Genomic DNA, 20,538 nt, shown 5'->3' with positions numbered 1-20,538 from the left:
ACCTCTTCCACCATAGCGTTGTCCCCTGGTGGGGTAGAAATTGGTGTAGTTGGCCGAGGTCTGGTACTGACCTCTTCCGGAGCCTTGTCCACGGTTATTGGTCTGCTGACCACGGCCGATCGCGCGGCCCCTGCCGCGACCGGCCCCTCCAGAAAAACGCTGGTGGAACACCTTCTTGATGCTGGACTGGGCCTTGTCCAGCGACGTGAACGTGTTCACGAACTTCCCAAGCTCGCGGATGAAAGGCTCACCGAAAAGGCCACCCTGGGCCACGGCACCTGCCTCCGACGAGGCCAGGTCCCCCAGCTTCGGGTCCAGCTTAATAAGGAGCGATCGCCGCCGCTCCGTGGACAGGGCACAGTTGGCGTTGCCCAAGAAGACGATCACCCTCTGGGCCCAGTTGGAGAGCACCTCCGGTGAAATGGCGGTGCCCTTCGCTCGAGCCTCCTCCGCCATATCGAGGATCTTCGTGGCGGGCCCGACCGCATCCAACAGCTTATCCTGGCAAGCCCGCCAGGACCGATCGATCCCCTTCCTGGGGTCCTTCATGAATTTCGCCAGGAAGGTGGCCATCTTGGGGTCCAATTCTGGCGTCATGGCCACCTTCCCCTCCAAAGTAGGCCGAGGGCATTCCCCGCGCAGGCAACCCCTCGCCTCCTTCTCCAGGGGCTTGCGCAGTCGGCCCGCGACAAACTTCGCCACCGTCTCCCCCGGGGCCCAGGCCGCGGATCGGGGGTGGACGATCTCGTCCGGGTCCAGCATGCCCGACTCGTCTCGGGGCATCTCCTTTCCCGAAGGCGCCGGGAGCCAAGAACGGGTCGACTCCCCGTCGTCATCCGTGTCCGGAGAGTCGTAGATCGGAGAGGCGGGCGCCGTCGACAGGGCGCCCGAAGTGCCAGGATCTACCAAGGGCGTCGTAGGCACCGCTGTCGCCTTGGCCAGGAAGGCGTCACGAAGACGCTCGAAAGCGCCTTTATCCACGCCTTGAGCCTCCGATGAAGGCCCCTCACTTCGGGGTCTCTTCGGAGCGGGCGGCAACCCGCCGGAGGTCCCCGGGAGTTCGGGGGATGGCGGAACCTGTGCCGCTGCCAGCTTGGCACACTCCTCCACGATGCGGGCCGAAAGACGGTCCTCCATGGGCCCTACCACCTCCGTCACACAACGATAGATGGAGTTGTCCACCGCCTGATAAAACTCATCATCCTGCAGATAGGGGCAGGCCTCCTCATCGTATTCCCCTTCCATCTCGGAACCAAGGGCAAATGCGGGGCACCCAAGAGGGCGGCAACCGAGAAAGTTCTCGAATGTGGGCAGGCCCAGCGGCTGCGATCACGTTTTGGGCCAGCTGACGTGGCAGGTGGGCTGCACCAACCCCCAAGCGCGCAGACCCTCCTCGCCGGGACCGGGTCTACGTGCCCCTCAAGCGCGCTAGGCCACACACTATTAAAGAGGTGCACAGATCTCGCCCGAAGGCGATTCACGCGGTCAAACCGCCATACAGACCCCAAAGGGCGTCGGATTTGTGAAAGTACAGACCCGGAACACCAGGTGTCAGAGGGGCACGCGAGGGTCGGCCCCCGCGCAAGCAGACCCCACGGCGCGGCTCCTCGTGCCGCGGAGGCGCGCCGGAGGGTCGGCGAGGCTACAGACCGCCCCCTTGCGGTCAATGTATACACCGCACACAAGTGGGAATAAAGTCGCGTAGGAACGAGAAACGTTCCCGCAACTAGGGGACTCTGAAAGGAAATAAACCATGCAAGGAGTCCCCAAAGACCGCAAGACAATGAATCACAATAAAAGAAAGCAAAAGAGAAAAACACTTATCTGGCTGCGGGAGCAGCGAAGAAAGAGGAGGAAGATGATGGGAAGTCCGGTTATATAGGGATGATGAACAGTGACAAAGGACTGTGGACTATGGTTATAACAAAGAGACTCTTGGGAGTTGTTGTTGATTTTTGTTGAACATTGCGTCAATGCTTTATGTTTAAAGCATTTTTTGTTCTTATTATACCTTTTCCTAAGCTGCTGTGGTTCCTTTATGTTAATAAAGCGAAGGAAGATATAGCATAATCTGAAGCCTCCGGTCCTGACATAGAATCCCAGTTCTCCAGGGCGCCCAAGCCTATATTTTTTTTCCACTAAAGATTTAATTGGATTTTGTTCCTGTAAAATGTCCTGGAGGACCAAGGATAGATACACTAGATCGTCAAATAAATGGCGTAGCTTTATTCCCATTAAGAAAGCCAAGAATTAATACAAACAATATGAAAAGAATACAATAATGGAACACAAACGTGTGCGCATTAACCTTCCAGTGCCACCCCCGCCCACCCAACCCATTGCCCGCAGCGCAACACATGTATACATTAGGAAACATGAGAGTCTGTGCAGGTATCCTAACCATAGTGTCATACTTCAGCTTCAAGTTGCGATTCAGCCCAACCCTATTTTAATGTTTAAAAGCAGTGTTGACATTTCACCACCTTGAGTTATCCAAACCACCTTGATTGAAGCACAAACTTTAAAAAAAATATATATTATCTGTTTCCTTAAACCTTTCTACTTTTTTCAATTTGCTATGTGCAGCACGTTGGTTAAAATGCCATAATAAACACAGTCTGTGCTCTAGAGATGCACTTGAGCGGATCAGTGCAGTCTCTAGGATGCTCTATAAATGTCACATACCTGTGTCTTGATTTAAATGTGGCAGCTCTAAAAGTAACGTTGTTCATCAATGTGCAGATCTGTCCTTCCTTCAGCCCAGGGAAAACATTTAGAGTTAATGATCATTCTCTTTCTTTTGCAGCCGTCAATTCTTCCTGAGAGCCCTGTCATAGCACCCGACTTCACAAGCCTTGAGTTGGGCCCATTGGGGGTTCAAATGAAGGATGATTGCCCCCCGTCCTCCTGTTCTTTGCCACCTCAGGATACCTTATCACAGAAGCTGGACTCTCCTACCCCCTTGAATGGACATCAAACACTTCTCCCTTACTTCACTTCGCCTGTGGTACCTGCAAGTCCACCAGCCCTGTCACCAGCAGCAGAACCCTCAACTCCAGTTTTTCAATATCAGCCATGCATTTTGTACCGCCCTGCTCCAATTTTCTCTTTGGTCACTTCCTCTTCAGTGCCTGAGTCAGGGTTACCCAAAGACTCTCCTACAGTTCAAGATGAAAGCCAACACACTGATGGGACCTTTGTTGTGCCCACCTCTGGTCCCCCTGTAAGAGGAGGAAGCAGCCGTCGAAAACAGCTCCAGAAGATTGCACCCCGAAGCACAACCCCAACAAACACCATTATGGCCCAGTTGCTGATCACAGGTCAGTATTCTTTAAAAGGCAATAATGAAATGAGTGATGTGTTTGCTGTGCTCTGCATTTGTCATGCAGTCTTTGTTCTCAGTTGAAATAGTGATGTAAATAATTAATTTACTCTCTTAATTTCTATGCAGATAAGTACTTAATCAATAATAACTCAATCGGAATGAAGGAAAACAGAGTCCGTGGTGTAAGAGTTTCTAAGGGTTTTATTCCTCATAAAGGAATCAGGATATCATGTTCTGACCACCACACAGGATGTCAGAAGGGATAGATGAGCGCGCTGTCGTTTATTGACAATACATAGCTTATATACTTGATTTACATCATAATGTTCAATGTAAGAGGCGTAACAGCTGAGAGAAGACAAGATAACAGTATACACGTGGTGCTAGTACATCATCAAGAGGCGTAAACTAGGCGTGAACTAGGGTGTGTGCTAGAAACGTCACTGATAGGTGACGCAAGTGGGTGGCACCAAGGGGTGGTGCTAACAGAATGTTGCAATGTCAGCAGAAATCGGAAGCTTGGATGCGCGCGCAGCTGCATGACGTGTGATAGACGGGGTGCAGGGGACTTGACATTTACACTGGCGGAAAGAGACAGAAGTCTGGCATGTCAGATCAACTTGTGCTTCTATCATATCTGATATCTGATGTTTAGGAACTAAGCTATCTGGGCAGAAAGGTCTCTAGAGCAGAAGCTATTCTATACTTGCTGAGAGTGCGTGTATAAGCGCCTGAGTGTCTGTATGAGAAGCGTGGGGGCATGGGGCCTTCCATGGAAGCATGGCAACAGAGGCTATGAATTACTTGCATAAAGACAGGTCGGCCCTTTAGCCCTGTAGCTGAGGAAGGATGTTTACTGAAGCTAGCAGGCTGGAATGTATCTTCGGGGAGGAAAACAGATAACTCGAAGATTATAGTCAATCTTGGCAGGCAGCAGGCTGAGCTGAGCACGGAGGGCCGCGCTAGAAGTAAGTCAGAGTTCACGGGTACGGGGGCTGCTTGGGCAGAGGCCCTCGCAGTCAGAAGCCAGAAAAGAGGCTCGGTGGCAGAGATTCAGGGCCTACTTTCAGCCAGGCTGAAAAACGTAGGAGTACACTTCAAAAAGACGTTGGCATAGCATACTTAGGAACGGACCATCAAACCCATTCATGGTGGGTCTGAAAGAGGACAAGTTAACGTTGGACGCAAATGTATTTGCGTCTTCATAGCTGGTACAGGAGGGAAGTTACATGCACTTTTAACTCGTACATGGAGTCGGTGGGGTACTCGCTAGGGAACACAACATGACCATAAAATTTATATTACCTCATTCCCTCCTTGTTCCCTACGGACCCTTCATGATATATCGATCCTCATAAATCGATCAGTTTGTTCTTGTAACATTATATGTTCGTCTTTCTTTCTTTGACTGTTTGAGAGGCAACTGGAATGCTCAATGCAGGATGTGGCACACAGTCCACATATCGCTGGCCCACACTGCAGGCACAGGCAACAACTGAATACTATAACAAGGCCAATGCCTAGGAAGGATAAGATCTTCCATCCCCAAGCTGTTAACGTAGTCCAGAACCAACCGGACCAAGTCCAGGTGCCTGGATTCTGATGTATCTGATTTGCAATTTTATGTAAACGGGTGATAGCTTGATAGACAGATGGTGCGTTTTGTGGAATGAAAACACAGCAACTTGACCCGATAACCTTACAGGCTCCACCTCTATCTGCCAAGATGACGTCAATCACAAGGCGATTTTGAAGGACAACAGTCCGTATAGCAGACTGCTCCTCTGTTAAGTTACCTAGAGCGGAGGCAGTTTCGTTCACTACTGCTTCGAGTGTTCTCGTTAATCTGCGTATTAATTTACTGTTTTGGACAGGCCCTAGGAAGAAAAAGAATCCTTTATTGAAATCAGTGTACTGTTCCCATGCCGTTTCTGTGTAGTCGACAAGGGGAATATCTCTTTTGGGTCTATTCGGTGCTAGATTCGTATTTCTATGGTAATCAGGGGGAGCTAGAAAAACAGGTGGCAGGAGGAAGGCAATGTAACAGGTACCATCCCAATCTGGAGGCAAACGTATGTATGCGGTATGACCACAAACAAAGTAGGAATGACTGATAGCTTTAAAGGACGATTTACCATGGTCACTGAACTCGACCACAGTAGTGCATTTACTATGACCTACGTGTACTGAACCTTTCTTGCTAACACATAATTCACCTGTGACTGGTAGTACTAACATATGGGGCAGAACTGGAGCAGTTTCAGATTCAACAGTGAGGATCATAAGGCTAATTGTGTAATTACCTAATCCATATACTTCATTTTCTAGATCAGTTCCTATTCGAGTGGGAAGTCCCTCTTTATCAGGATAACAGACGTTGAGCAGGACTAAGTTCAAGTTTCCCCAAACCCAGCCCCCATCGAAAACAGCAATATCAGGATCTAAAGAATTAATTATTTTAAACCATGCTCCACAGGAGCCATTGTGAGTGAATGGGTACGGAAAGAGAGGCAGAGCTCCCTTGTAATTCTGGTAGGGAGGGAGTCGGCCACATATCCAACAGTCTGTAGCATTATTTGTCTGATGGGAATGGTGTAACATACTAATGAATGTATTGTTGCGCAGCGCAAGTCTGTAAGAGAGTTCATGTGCGGGAAGTTCACTAAAAGTGTGTTCAGCAGAGACATTGTAAGCAGATTGTTCACGCCTGAAAATAGGCCAGTACATAGGAAGCAGAATGCTGGCAATAATAATTAGAATACTCAGAATAAACATGATTATTAGTGTCACTATGCAGTGACTACGAAGTGATTTGCAATATGTTCTTCTCTTTTCCTCTCTCTCTCTAACTCGATCTAGGGGATACATGTCAGAAACTATTTAACCGATTCACCTAGGGGAGGACTTAAACAATTAAACTGTCTGACTTGCTAGATCGAAGCTTCATACGGTAAAGTTCTTGAGGAGTCTTTTCTCTTTTAGGCACAGTAACGTCTTGTGCTTCAACACAGTCTTTGGTGGGGGTGGACGAGTCAGAGTCCTGTTTCAGTCCGTTTTTTAGTTCATTGCATAGTTTGATGTGACTCGTGTGGACCCACCCCTTTCTCCCCTCGATTTTCACGGCGGTCCTGGTGGTAAGCAGAACGGTCTTTGGAGACTTCCAGCGGGGCTCCAGCGGACTTTTCCGGTCGAAATTCCGGACGAGTACCAGGTCCCCTGGACGGACCTCATGCGCCTTTACATCGGTGTTGTCAGGGAAGGCTGCGGCAACCTGTGAACGACATGATTGGAGTGCAGACATCAAGGAGGCAAGGTAATCTGTCAACATGTTACAATCAATATCAGTGATCTTTTTCGGAACGGGCGTCCCCCACATATTCGGCGGTCTGCCAAAGACCACTTCGTACGGGGATAGCCCTGATCTCGAGTGGGCGACCATTCTCATGTAGAATAGTGCCACGGGCAGGGCGACTATCCAGTCGACCCCTTTTTCCTGACAGATCTTGGCAAGACGGATTTTTAGTGTCTGATTATGCCTTTCTACAAGGCCAGCTGCTTCGGGATGTCGGACACAGTGGAACCTCCACTGATATCCTAGCAAGAGGGAAACTTGTCTCATCAGCTCGGACGAGAACGGCTGTCCGTTATCTGAATACACGACACGGGGCAAACCGTACCGTGGGAAGAATTCACGAACCAACTGTCTGGCAGTGGTCGGAGCAGTGTAGTCTGGGACTGGGTATGCTTCGGTCCAGCGGGACAGAGCACAAACAATTACAAGGACATACTTAAATCCTCTACAGCTATTCATCTGGATATAATCCATCTGGAGGACTTCAAAAGGGTGATCGGGAGGCTGAAATCCACCTTGCTCAACAGGGACACTTTTACCTGGATTGAACTGACAACAGATCATGCAAGTACGCACTTTCTGTTTTGCTGCTGCTCGTAAGTGTTTGTTGTACCAGAGATTCTGTAAACTGTCTAACATGGCTTTCTCTCCAAGATGGGCAGGACTATGTGCTGTATTTATCATGACTTGAACCATTGAGTCGGGGAGAAACCATATAGATTTTCCCTTCGTCACCCAACCTTGATCTGTCTGAATCCCTCCTAGTTCAGTCCATTTCTTTATCTCCTCTGGAGTAGCATGTGTCTGGATATCAATTACATCTAGGGCGGGATCTCTAACTGCCATACACTGGGTCTGGACTATTGTCTTTGTCACATCAGTAGTCTGGGTGTGAGTCAGTGCTGTATGTTTTGCTGTCTGGTCTGCCAGGTCGTTACCCTGGGAAACAGAATCTGTGACTTTAGTATGTGCCTTACACTTCATGACTGATATGCCCGAGGGCAAATGTATTGCTTCTAACAGTGCTTGAATGAGGGGGCCATGTTGGATCTTGGCCCCATGGGAAGTCAGAAAACCTCGTTCTTGCCAGAGGACTCCGAAGTCGTGTACAACTCCGAAGGCATAGCGGGAATCTGTGTATATGTTAACATTTCTGTTCTTGGCTAGAATACAGGCTCGAGTCAGAGCGATGAGCTCTGCCGCTTGAGCAGACAGTGTGTCTATACGATGTGTTTCTTTAATTTCAGTTTCAGTGGTCACGGCGTACGCGGCCACTAATTCTCCTGTACTTGTTCTCATGCATGAACCATCCACATAAAGTGTCAGGTCTGGATTTGTCAATGGGACATCTGTTAAGTCTCGTCTAGGCTTAGTTACTGCATTAATTATTTCTATACAATCATGCGGAGCTGGATCTGTCATAACTGTAGGTAACAGTGTTGCTGGGTTCAGGATGCTGCAACGTCTGATTTCTATGTGTGGCTGGAATAGTGTTAATTCATAACCTGTCAGTCGTGCTATAGTTAAGTGTTGAGTCTGGGTTCTGTTTAACAAAACCTCTACAGAATGTGGTACTTGAACTGTTAACTGATGACCTAAAACAATTGAATCACTTTGTCTTATTGCTAACGCTGTTGCTGCTACTGACTTTAAGCACGCAGGGAGTGCTTGAGCTACTGAATCCAATGTACTAGAAAAATAAGCACAAGGCTTATGTGAACCTGCTTGGTCTTGAGTGAGGACAGACAACGCTGTGCCATCACGTTCTGTAACAAAAAGTGTAAACGGTTTGCTGTAACATGGTGTCGCTAAAACTGGTGCTTGGCATAAAACTTTCTTTAATTCTTCAAAAGCTTGTGTGTGTTCCTGAGTCCAAGGGAGGACAGTCGAAGTCGCTGCCTCCTGTGTCGTTAACTGGATGAGTGGTTTAGCTAGAAATGCATACTGGGGAATCCATTGTCTGCAGTACGAGGTGAGGCCTATGAAGGCCCGCACTTCCTTTTGTGTCTTGGGTTGCGGCATGTTCACAATTAACTGAATGCGATCGGGAGTGAGCTGTCTCCCCACTTTGGACAGCAAGTGACCCAAGTACACAACTTGCTGAACACAGAATTGTAGCTTCGAAGGAGACACCTTGTGTCCCTTGTCGGCCAGGAAATGTAAAACTGTCAGTGATGCTTTTTCACATTCGGGCTCACTTCGTGCGGTGATCAGCAGATCATCGACGTATTGTAGTAAAGCGGTGTTAACTGGCATTTGAATACAATCTAGTTGTCTTTTCAGTGCTTGACTATAGATGCTGGGGCTTTCTGTGAATCCTTGAGGTGCGCGCGAAAATTTGAAACTGCGTCCATTTAAACAGAATCCGAAGAGATATTGGCTCTCTGGATCAATAGGCACGCTGAAGAAGGCGTTCTTGAGATCAATTACAGTAAAGAACGTTGCTTCTGAATCAATAGCAGTCAAGAGAGATGATATATCGGGGACCACAGGATACTGTGGGATAATGCATTTATTCAATTCTCGAAGATCAATCACCAGCCGATATACTGGCGGTGCATTGGGATCAGTACGTTTAAGAATCGGAATGATGGGTGAGTTACAGATATTGGAGTCGGTCTCGACGACCACTCCTTGGGCAATGAGCTCTTCAATGATTTTCAGTAAAGCCGCTACAGCATCGGGTGGTAACTTGTATTGTCTGATTCTGGGTAATACAACACCTGCCTTGAGGGTAACGCGGTATGGTGTAATGTGCATACATCCTACATCAGTTGGGCCTTTTGCCCACAAGTAATCAGGTACATTTTTCAATCTGACGTCAAACTCACGAAGGACGTAATGACCCTTGAAATCCCGCAGAAAGAGTCTAACCCCCTCCGGGGAGCAGCATATTATAGCTCCTAGAGCCTTCAGTGTTTTAATTCCTAACAGATTTTCCGGACATGATTTTGTTAGTAACAGGTCTGTAACGCGTGATAATGGACCCACAGCCAGGGGAACTGGTTCTGATACTTCATTTACAATAGGTTGTCCTGAAAAACCAAGGGAAACATTTTGTGAGCCTGAGAGGGGTGCCCCTGGAACTTCGTCATGACTTATTGTAGTGCGACTTGCCCCTGTGTCAATTAAAAACTTTCTATCTTTCCCCAATACTTGACTGTGTACATAAGGACCTTCTTGATCTACAGGAATCTCGATAAGAGGCAAGCCACCTTCCCTCTCTAGGCTGTTTCATGTATATCGGGAATATTCGGGGTAAGCAGACTGGGCATACTGGTACATCTGTTGTGAGACTTGCTGAGTTGCAGCAATGGGCTGTGGCTGTGGTACTGCTACGGTCTGTGCTGTCTGTGCAGATGCATGCATGGGCTGTGTATTCTGTGTAGACTGATGCTGGTTATGGTCTTGTCTAGGCGGATGCGGTCTCTCTTTAGTTTTACCTGTCGCTATGTTATGTTTCAGAACTGCACATTCGTGTACGTAGTGACCTGGCTGCTTGCAATAATTGCATGTCCCTTTAACAGGAGCTGCAGCGTGACTTGTCTGGGTCGTACCTTTCCTGTGACTGTCGGATGGGACCGTCTGGGCTACTAACATTTTCATTTTCGTGTCTTTCATGCGCTTCTGTTCCTGATCTTGTTCTTCCCTAATTCTATTCTGGTGATATTGTAACATTTGTAACATCTGGGATGGCGTATTTGCTTGCCATGTACTCTCGACTTTATACACTCTATTTTTAACTAACGGTAGGGAATTCTCGACTAACTTTGATACAAAAAGATGTGGGTACGACTCGCTACTTGGCTGGAGGCCACTATTGATAATAAAACATTTCTCGAATCTTGAATAAAAGTCGCTAGTATCTTCATCATGTTTCTGTTTACAGGACGAGATTGCATCCCAATCCTCCTTTCTAGTTGTCAATAATCTGGGCAGGACCTGTACTATCAAACCTGGTAATGCTTTAGTTTTGTCCCCAAGGCCTAACCCTGGAACCCGTTTTTTCTCTTCGTCTTCTATTTCTGCCCAGGCAATCTTTGTGTCTCCCACCTCCCATTCCTTTTCCTTTAATTTCTCGAATATACCCGTAGGCAATAATACTTTCAACATTTTCATGATATCATCATATGTGTAGTCCCCCATTAATAACATGTCTTTAAGCTCTCTATGGAAACCTGCAGGGTCTTTATCATGGCATGGTACTAATTTCTTCATTTCTAACAGTTCTAATTTAGTCAGAGGCGTGTGCACATACACGCGTTTCAAAACCTTGTCCTCACCCATAACAGGGTGTACTTCTCGTAAGGGGTTCTGACTTTCAATACCACCCCCGCACTGCATATGGTACATTTTCCTTTCTGGAGGTGGGGCGGGGACATATTCAGGACTTACAAAGGTATCATATCTGCGTCGTTGTTCTAGAATTATTTGAACTAATTTAGTGCTTAGGCCTCTCCATCTATCCATCAGTAGTGCTTCTAGTGTCTCATGTAAGGGACCTGGATCGGAATAATGTTTTCTGTACTTAATGAGAAGGTGCTGAATCATATATACCCCTGCTAATTTCTGTTCGTCGGGGGAGAGGTTCAGAAATGTCTGTGCTACGGTGTCATCATTATATATGTCTGCATTTTCGGCCCATGATACCGCTGATCGGGCTAATTCTTGTTCATCCATAGAATTGAGTACATGGTACCCCACTCGATCTCGAAGCCGTTTATCAGTTTCCTGGAACTGATGCTCAGCAGAATTCGGATTCGTTAAGGCAGAGAAGAAAACTCTCTTGCTTTCTGGACGGATACCCTTCCTAAGATAAGTTCCCTTACCTACATATGCTATAGTGCTTGTAGTCGGTTCTAGTTCTTCAGATTCTTCTTCCTCCTCGGAGGGAGCCTTTTCTTTCTCTTTCTCGTGTACTGCTATCACTGCTTTCTTAATCTTTTTATACATGGCCTCTATGCAATTTTGTCTATCATGTTTTCCATCAGCTATATTTTGACCCCACTTGTTCAATGCATCTAATTCACTCTGATCTGTTCCGGGCCTGTCTCGTTCTCTTATTAGACAATTTATGAGAAATCGTAGTATCAGTGCTTGCATGTTAACTTTCTGTTTCTCCAGGGCATCCTTAATACTGTCGGGGTCCTTTCCCGTTTGAACGAACTCATATATTCTATCTAGGCGCTCCTTCATTCCTGCATAACATAACAAACTATCAGTAGCAGATCTTAACCGTAAAGACGCTAATATCATTAAGTCGTCCTGTCCAGGTTCTGGATCATATCTACAAACTGACATATTTTCTTTTAGTGCATCAAGACGGGATGAATTAGAAGAACGGGGGGATCTGTGCGTAAGAGGACTCTGCATACCTCTGAGATTTAATCTGTGAGTCGGTGGCGGGGTCTGGAGACCCGCGGTCGCACCTCCTGAAGCGGAAACTTGGGCATTATCTCTGTGTGTAGTCAGTATCTGAATTTGTCTTTTAGTAGGATCTGATTGAAGTGGTTTCGGCAGATCAGTTTTAGGTGAGGGAAGTGGCGGAGCTGGCGGAACGGAACTAGTCTTTTTCGGTGTCGGCTGAGAGTGATCTTGGGGGGCAGTACCACCCCCGGCCCTGTCAGTAGGCAGGGCACGAACAGGCAGATTGGTGTAAGCTGGCGCTACATCTTCGAGATATGAATTTAGGAATATGTCTTTAGTAGTCTTATGCATTACTTTAGTTGGAACTAATGGTGACGGCAAATTTTTCGGTATTTCTGAAATGGCGTCAGGGGTACCATCGGCCAAAAGATACATGTTGTTCACTTTGCCATTTTGGATACGATCTATTTGTTCTACTTTTACTCGAATTCCCTCAGTAACTAATTCGTTTTCTTGGGCCTTTTCTGATTCTTTAAGCCTGTCTTCTCTACGGAGTGCTCTATCAGCACGCTTACGTGATTCCTTACGCCAAAATTCTATGGCGTCTTTCTGAGATTGTCTAGCTTTCTTTTTCCGTAATATTTCTTCTACCTTTATGATGCACTCGGCATCCCATGTTCCGTTAACTGGCCATCGGTATCTTTCCTCTAGGTGCTTGGTATAATCTGTCCATAACTCTAGATACAAGATGGCGTCTATGCCATGCTTATTATACATGAAATTACCTGGAGTGTCCCTAGGGGGGATTGGAATCTCTTCCTCTAACATCCCTTTCCTAGTTCCTATCTGCTTTAATTTGTTAAAAAACGGCATTGTGCCTACTTGATACTGAAATGCTTGATCCTTAATACTTAATTTCGCCTGTAACTATTTAAACAAAAAAAACACAATAATGCACAAAACAATCACATTCATACCACGACATTAATCACATGAAACATTTAAAGACATAGCTAACTTCCCCCTACTCTGAATGTACCGCTCAACGATACAGATACACTGCTGTAACAGTGCAGAAATTCGGAATACTTTATATACTGCTAAACAGTACAGATACACTGCCTAAAAACAGTGCAGACCGGACTTGCGTACCCAAACCCGTCTAGATACGACCCAGCAATGGTACTCACCGGGAAGCACGGAAAACAGAAGGCCTCGGAAAACTCGACTGGACTCGACTCGGAACTTCGGAAAACTTCGGAAAACTTCGGAAAACTTCGGAAAACTTCGGAAAACTGGTGGGCCTCTTCACACCTCGGACCTTGCTTCCTTCGGCTGGGCTCTGGTCGGGATCCTCCGCACTCCTCACCGCCTCGTCTGGGCACTGATCGCAGTCTTCGTCACCTCCGTGTGTCAGAGGGGGATGCAGGAAATCCTGCCAGTACACGTGTGGTCCGTCTAACTGATGGCAGGGGACACGGACTGCAACGCACCTTCCGGCGCGTGAGGTGGGGGAGGGGTCCCTATTCGGGCGCCAAAATGATGTAAATAATTAATTTACTCTCTTAATTTCTATGCAGATAAGTACTTAATCAATAATAACTCAATCGGAATGAAGGAAAACAGAGTCCGTGGTGTAAGAGTTTCTAAGGGTTTTATTCCTCATAAAGGAATCAGGATATCATGTTCTGACCACCACACAGGATGTCAGAAGGGATAGATGAGCGCGCTGTCGTTTATTGACAATACATAGCTTATATACTTGATTTACATCATAATGTTCAATGTAAGAGGCGTAACAGCTGAGAGAAGACAAGATAACAGTATACACGTGGTGCTAGTACATCATCAAGAGGCGTAAACTAGGCGTGAACTAGGGTGTGTGCTAGAAACGTCACTGATAGGTGACGCAAGTGGGTGGCACCAAGGGGTGGTGCTAACAGAATGTTGCAATGTCAGCAGAAATCGGAAGCTTGGATGCGCGCGCAGCTGCATGACGTGTGATAGACGGGGTGCAGGGGACTTGACATTTACACTGGCGGAAAGAGACAGAAGTCTGGCATGTCAGATCAACTTGTGCTTCTATCATATCTGATATCTGATGTTTAGGAACTAAGCTATCTGGGCAGAAAGGTCTCTAGAGCAGAAGCTATTCTATACTTGCTGAGAGTGCGTGTATAAGCGCCTGAGTGTCTGTATGAGAAGCGTGGGGGCATGGGGCCTTCCATGGAAGCATGGCAACAGAGGCTATGAATTACTTGCATAAAGACAGGTCGGCCCTTTAGCCCTGTAGCTGAGGAAGGATGTTTACTGAAGCTAGCAGGCTGGAATGTATCTTCGGGGAGGAAAACAGATAACTCGAAGATTATAGTCAATCTTGGCAGGCAGCAGGCTGAGCTGAGCACGGAGGGCCGCGCTAGAAGTAAGTCAGAGTTCACGGGTACGGGGGCTGCTTGGGCAGAGGCCCTCGCAGTCAGAAGCCAGAAAAGAGGCTCGGTGGCAGAGATTCAGGGCCTACTTTCAGCCAGGCTGAAAAACGTAGGAGTACACTTCAAAAAGACGTTGGCATAGCATACTTAGGAACGGACCATCAAACCCATTCATGGTGGGTCTGAAAGAGGACAAGTTAACGTTGGACGCAAATGTATTTGCGTCTTCATAGCTGGTACAGGAGGGAAGTTACATGCACTTTTAACTCGTACATGGAGTCGGTGGGGTACTCGCTAGGGAACACAACATGACCATAAAATTTATATTACCTCAATAGTATAATATGTGTTACCTTTTCCTTGGTATAGATAAAGAAGAGCTCTCTTCAAACGTACAAAAGTTTTATCCACTTTATAACATGAACAGCTCTGTTCAAACATAGGACTGCAATGTTTGAGAGCTGAATAAGGCTCCATTTCAGAAAAGACTTCAGTCTTTGAAGGTTAAACAAGACTAGTTTTGTCCAGACCTATTTGTTGTGTAATCTACGACTCTGGTGTAGTTCTACTAGGTATGCTTTCCCACAGGTGACACAAGTGAACTTGGTTCAGTACACCAATGATGAATGTGAAAGACAGGTTATTGTAGCCCCACAGAAAACTACTCAATGTGTTAGACAATGATTCTGCATAAATCTGGAAACATGGAGACTTCCATTGTCTAAGATTTAGAACATGATGACCCCCATTATCCACCATGGAGTTAGGGCCTACATAAAATGAAGTCTGTCCTTAAGGACTTTACGTCATCCCCTGTTTGAACGTTTGATTGTGATTTCATAGGGGCATATTAAACCAGTAGGGATTTATCTAATGCTTAGGGAGATCCATGCTCTTAAGTTACTGAGGTCTAAAAATAGCTAGAGTAAAATACATACTTGAACAACTATGTTTATAGAATTAAACAAAGGCAGTTACTAAGATGTAAATGGAGAATAACACAAAGTCAATCAACATATCATATATGTAAATGTCAAAAATGAAACCGTTAGTAAGAATAGCGAAGCAGGAATAATTTAAAATCATTAAATATCTGAAACGATGCATGGCTTAAAAGTTGAAAACACAAACACAAACACACACACACACTCACACTCACCCCCCGTATCACACACACACAACCCCCACACACAACCCCACACACACACAACCCCCCACACAACCCCCCACACACAACCCCCCACACACAACCCCCCACACACAACCCCCCATACACACAACCCCCCCACCCCAACACACAACCCCACACACACAACCCCCACACACACAACCCCCACACACACAACCCCCACACACACAACCCCCACACACACAACCATACACACACAACCCCACACACATACAACCCCACACGCACACAACCCCACACACACACAACCACACACACACACACACTCACAACCCCAAACACAACAGACACAACCACACACAACCCCAAAAACAACAGACACAACCACACACACAACCCCACTCACACAACCAACCACACACAACCAACCACACACAATCTGTCTATCTATCTATCACCCTCACTCTACCTATCTATCGCCCTCACTCTATCTACATATCGCCCTCACTCTATCTATCGCATCACCACAGCATCACTCAGCACCACCACAGCATCACTCAGGGGCACCACAACATCACTATGCGCTACCACAGCATCACTGAACGCCATAGCATCACTCGTCGCCACCACATCACTCAGCGCCACCACAGCATCAATCTGTGCACCCATCAACAACAACTGGTTCAAATATGTTCTCTCAATGTTTCAAGCTTTATTACAAATGTCACAAAAAGATGTTAATATTTCACTTATGTTCTTGAATTTTCATCACAATAAAATACACTGAACATAATCTTCACAAAAGTTATTTACAAAAGTTTAAGCTATTGCCATTATAAATTACAATAACTTTTATTTAAGTATTAATTATTTTAAAAAAATGAAAAGCCATTGTTATTTGTAATATTAATACATCTAAGTCACGTAAATACAACACATATTGCATTACAAATGCTATAGGTGTCACATTTGCGGAAGTTATAACTATTGACATTGTAAATGACAAAGCTATTAATTTCGCTATTTTCAAAACCAACACACAAATAAAAAATGTGCCATTTACAATACCAATAGCTCAAAGTTTCCTAATACGAGACCTATTGCATTGCAAATGCTTGTTTGAGTATGTTTCACATAAAATGGTTCAAACATAGCTGCTTCATTGATAAGTTGCCAAAGGCACGAAACCTGATCTGAGTGTTTGTAATGCCCAATTTAATTGTATAATGTTGTAACAAACCTAGGTCTCCTTTTATGAGATCTAAATCTGAGGACAGATTGTGCATTCCATTGTCAATAACTGTAAAAAACGTTTGCAAGTTTTCTTAATATATTTGCCTAATTTTTTTGCCGCTTCTTTCTCTGAATATTTGTCTAACTCATTTTAAATGCATACATTCCTGTGGCGAGTAATCTTTTTTTTCTTTTTGGACGCAGTCCCAAAAGAAAGTCTGAAAAATCCATATTTTCATTATTTAAGGAAAAATGTTCCTTTACTGCTGAAAGACTAGAATCTTCTAGGCATCAGTGGCATAGCTTAGCTTCACTATATGCGGTAACTACTACAGGTGTTTGTGTATTATACCGTGGGTCAGGATGATTCATTTTAGGTCTAGGAGTGTTGGAAAGAAAACGCTGTATGCAGGTGTCAGACTATAGGGCCATAAGCCTAAACATTCAACAGGAAATTGGGTTGAATTATAGGTTCAATTCTGTATGGTATTATTTATGTCTGATCCAGACATATTCATTTGGAATTGCCAATTATTGAACATGGTTAAATTGGCTTTTAGTATACAAGGTATCTTTAAATCCTTCGTATTTCTGAATCTCAGACAAGTAGTCTGTTTGATAGTTTTGTTTAGAAAGATCAGTTCTATTGGTAATATACAGGACAAAAACAAGCCTTCTTTGCCTTGGATCTTACAAAACATGGTTCCTCAAATACTTTTTTTATCAACATTTGTTTTCCAATACTCCTATCCTTGAACAGACAGGTTTTGAATACATTCAGTATAGTAAATCAGCTTGTTGGTAGAGATGAAACTTTTTGGAAGTTGCTGTGATGTCTGTATGAAATGGAAAGATGAAGGGTGTGATCTGTCAGTGCTCTGAAAGTAAGGGAGTTTCTTCAAGAAATTACGATGACTATCTGGAGGTGCAGCTTCACAATGTTCTCACTATGTGTGATTGTGAATTCCTCTAGGGTAGCTAGTCCCATGTATGTAATAATATGCAAGGTGGTGATAACACATTTCTTTGTAAGTAGCTGAATTTTCCCTTACTGTGCCGAGGGCACATAGAAGTTGTAATGTTCGTAGCGCAGAGACCTCTGGGGGTTGAGAAGTGTGGCTTCACCAACTACAGGCGAGGCAGTTGTTCTTGCAGGGCCAAAATGACAATTATCTAGCAGTTGAATTATGGGTATCGTTGACACCCACAAAATGAAGAGAAAAGTTCCATAAAGGATCCAGGCATAGGACCATGGAGGAATTAAATTCTTGTCACGAAACTATTTACAAGCATGAAGCAGTCTCTGCCGACTGTAGAAGGGGTTGAAAAATCTTCTGTGAAATATCCAGTCATTTTCAATGTCATTGGTCTCTCCAGGCTCTCGAAAGGGCCCCAGTTCAAATGACGCAAAGTCAAGTGGAATTTCATAGTAAACCACAGAATTGTGTTCAGTGATAGCCACTGTTCTATTGGCACGAAAAGCTGTGTTTGTTTCACTCAATGTTCTGCTTAGAGTGTTAAGCTCAAATATCCCTGGCTAGGAACTCGAACCAGGAATGCTACTGCTTTGTTCAGGGGATATGGTATTCAGAGTAGGGTGAGGCTGGGAGGCACTACTCTGAATTTTTCTTGGTGTCTGTGGCACTCAGCAGTAGAGGACTGGCCTCATAGTGTTTTATAACGTGGTCAATAGTCACCTGTCTGTGTCTCCTTGAGCAAGGCGGCAGAGGCAGAATAATAGGTTCGAGGCATTTGGGCTGCTGAATTCATATCTGTGCATAGATCGCTGCCTAGTTTTGGGTCCGGATGATTGCACTTTGTTGTCTTGGAAGAGTCTTTGAAGTATCACAAGATAGGTCACTCCTCCCCTGGACTACAGTGCGCCTGGGCATCCTCATATTGTTTTTTTCCGCCATTGAGTTCGGATGTTATTCCTACACTCCAACTTCGGAATCGAAACAAAACTTTTATAAATGCCAAAAGGCCTTCGAATCTGACGGTATTGTTCTCGCTCTGTACCTCTTGACTCGATAAAGCTTTCCATCTCGAATCGGTCGTCGACGCGGGCCGCTGGACCTTTTCGACGCCACGTGGGCCTGCTGTCGATGGAAAGGAGCCCGTTTAAAAGATGCCCACAATGCCACTCCAAGTTCCCGCATACTGATAAGCATCAAGTATGCAACAAGTGCCTTTCTCCAGACCATAAGGAAGAAACCTGCCCAGCCTGCGCCAAGTTTCGGTCGAAGAAAACCATACAGAATCGACGGTCCGCTAGGCAAGAGATGCAGCGGCAGGCACCGGAACTGGACAACATCTTCTATGATCCACAATAATGTCCACAATAATCAATGATGCTGCACCCATGCAACTGAAAAGAGTCTCGTCCAAGATCTCCAACCCTTGGTATGACGGGAGCCTCAATGAGGATAGACGGGCCATGCGAATGGCAGAGCGCACTTGGAGGTCAGACCCCTCTACACTGCACCTAGAAAGCCTGAAGAAGCAGAGAAATGCCTACTTCAGGAAAATAAAACGCTCAAAAAGAGACTTCTTCAGCCTCCAGCTCGCCCAAGCGAAAAACCGCCCAAGGAAATTGTTTGAGTTAATCAGAACACAATCCAAAGAACAACCCCAGACAATCAGCACCATGGGCATTACACCTTCCCGCGAAGAATTCTCTGCTTTCTTTAACCAAAAAAGCGACAACATAAGAAGCGATCTCCTCAATGACGCAATCCTTTACTCCAACCCCCAACTCACAGCAGCGCCAGCACCAAAGAACAACGCTACATGGTCATCCTTTAGCACCTACTCCGAAGAAGAAATTGGCAGACTGCTCAGCACTCTGAAACCATCCAATCACCTCACTGACCCTCTTCCTGCCAACGCTGTAAAAGACTTTACCCCTTTGCTCCTCCCACTCTGGACTAAAATCATCAATAGCTCTCTTCAACAAGGATCCATCCCTGATGCCCTTAAAGTCGGACAAGTCACACCTCTATTAAAAAAACCTACAGCAGACCCCACTGATCTAAACAACTACCGCCCTATTACAAATATTCCCACCCTCGCCAAACTGTTGGAAAAATGCGTACAGCTACAACTGACTAAACACATAGACAAGTTTGATCTCCTCAACGCTCATCAATCAGGCTTCCGTGCAGGGCACAGTACCGAAACAGCCATGACGCACATAGTGGACGACGCCCTCCAAATCCTAGACCAAAACGATACCTGCCTCCTCATCCTTCTGGATCTCTCCTCAGCATTCGACACAGTTAAACATGAGAATTTACTCGAACTGTTAAACACAAGAATGGGCATCTCAGGGACTGTTCTCAAGTGGTTCACCTCCTTTCTACACAACCGCTCACAAAGATTCAAAAGCAACAACCTGATGTCCTCTCCGGTACCTGTAGGATCCTCCCTCTCCCCTACTCTGTTCAACCTAGTTATGGAACCTCTCACTACTTTGCTACAGTCATCCAATGTTCACTTCCACATGTATGCCGATGACACCCAACTCTATCTCAAAATACAATCCCCCAAGGATATCATGCTTCTGAACACCGCGATCAGAAACACCCAGTCCTGGCTTGCAGAGAATCACCTCAAACTCAATGCCCTGAAGACTGAATTCCTCCTGATCTCTCCTCCCGCAAAAATCTCCACGGCTCAATCATGGCTTAAGCAGTTAACAGCC

General features: G+C 45.8%; 1 protein-coding gene across 1 annotated transcript in view; it reads left to right on the top strand.

The window, feature by feature from the left end:
• Positions 1-20,538, top strand: part of LOC147736527 (MLX-interacting protein-like) — a 172,934-nt gene that overhangs the window by 102,654 nt on the left and 49,742 nt on the right. Inside the window, exon 10 of the mRNA XM_086953266.1 lies at positions 2,807-3,320. Within this exon, the coding sequence (XP_086809392.1) occupies positions 2,807-3,320 (514 nt within the window). The remainder of the gene's footprint in view (positions 1-2,806; positions 3,321-20,538) is intronic.

Source organism: Lissotriton vulgaris, chromosome 1_2, assembly GCF_964263255.1.
Source record: "Lissotriton vulgaris chromosome 1_2, aLisVul1.2, whole genome shotgun sequence".
NCBI classification, from domain to species: Eukaryota; Metazoa; Chordata; class Amphibia; order Caudata; family Salamandridae; genus Lissotriton; species Lissotriton vulgaris.
The sequence above is the reverse complement of the archived record's forward strand: the minus strand, read 5'-3'. Positions and strand labels throughout refer to the sequence as shown.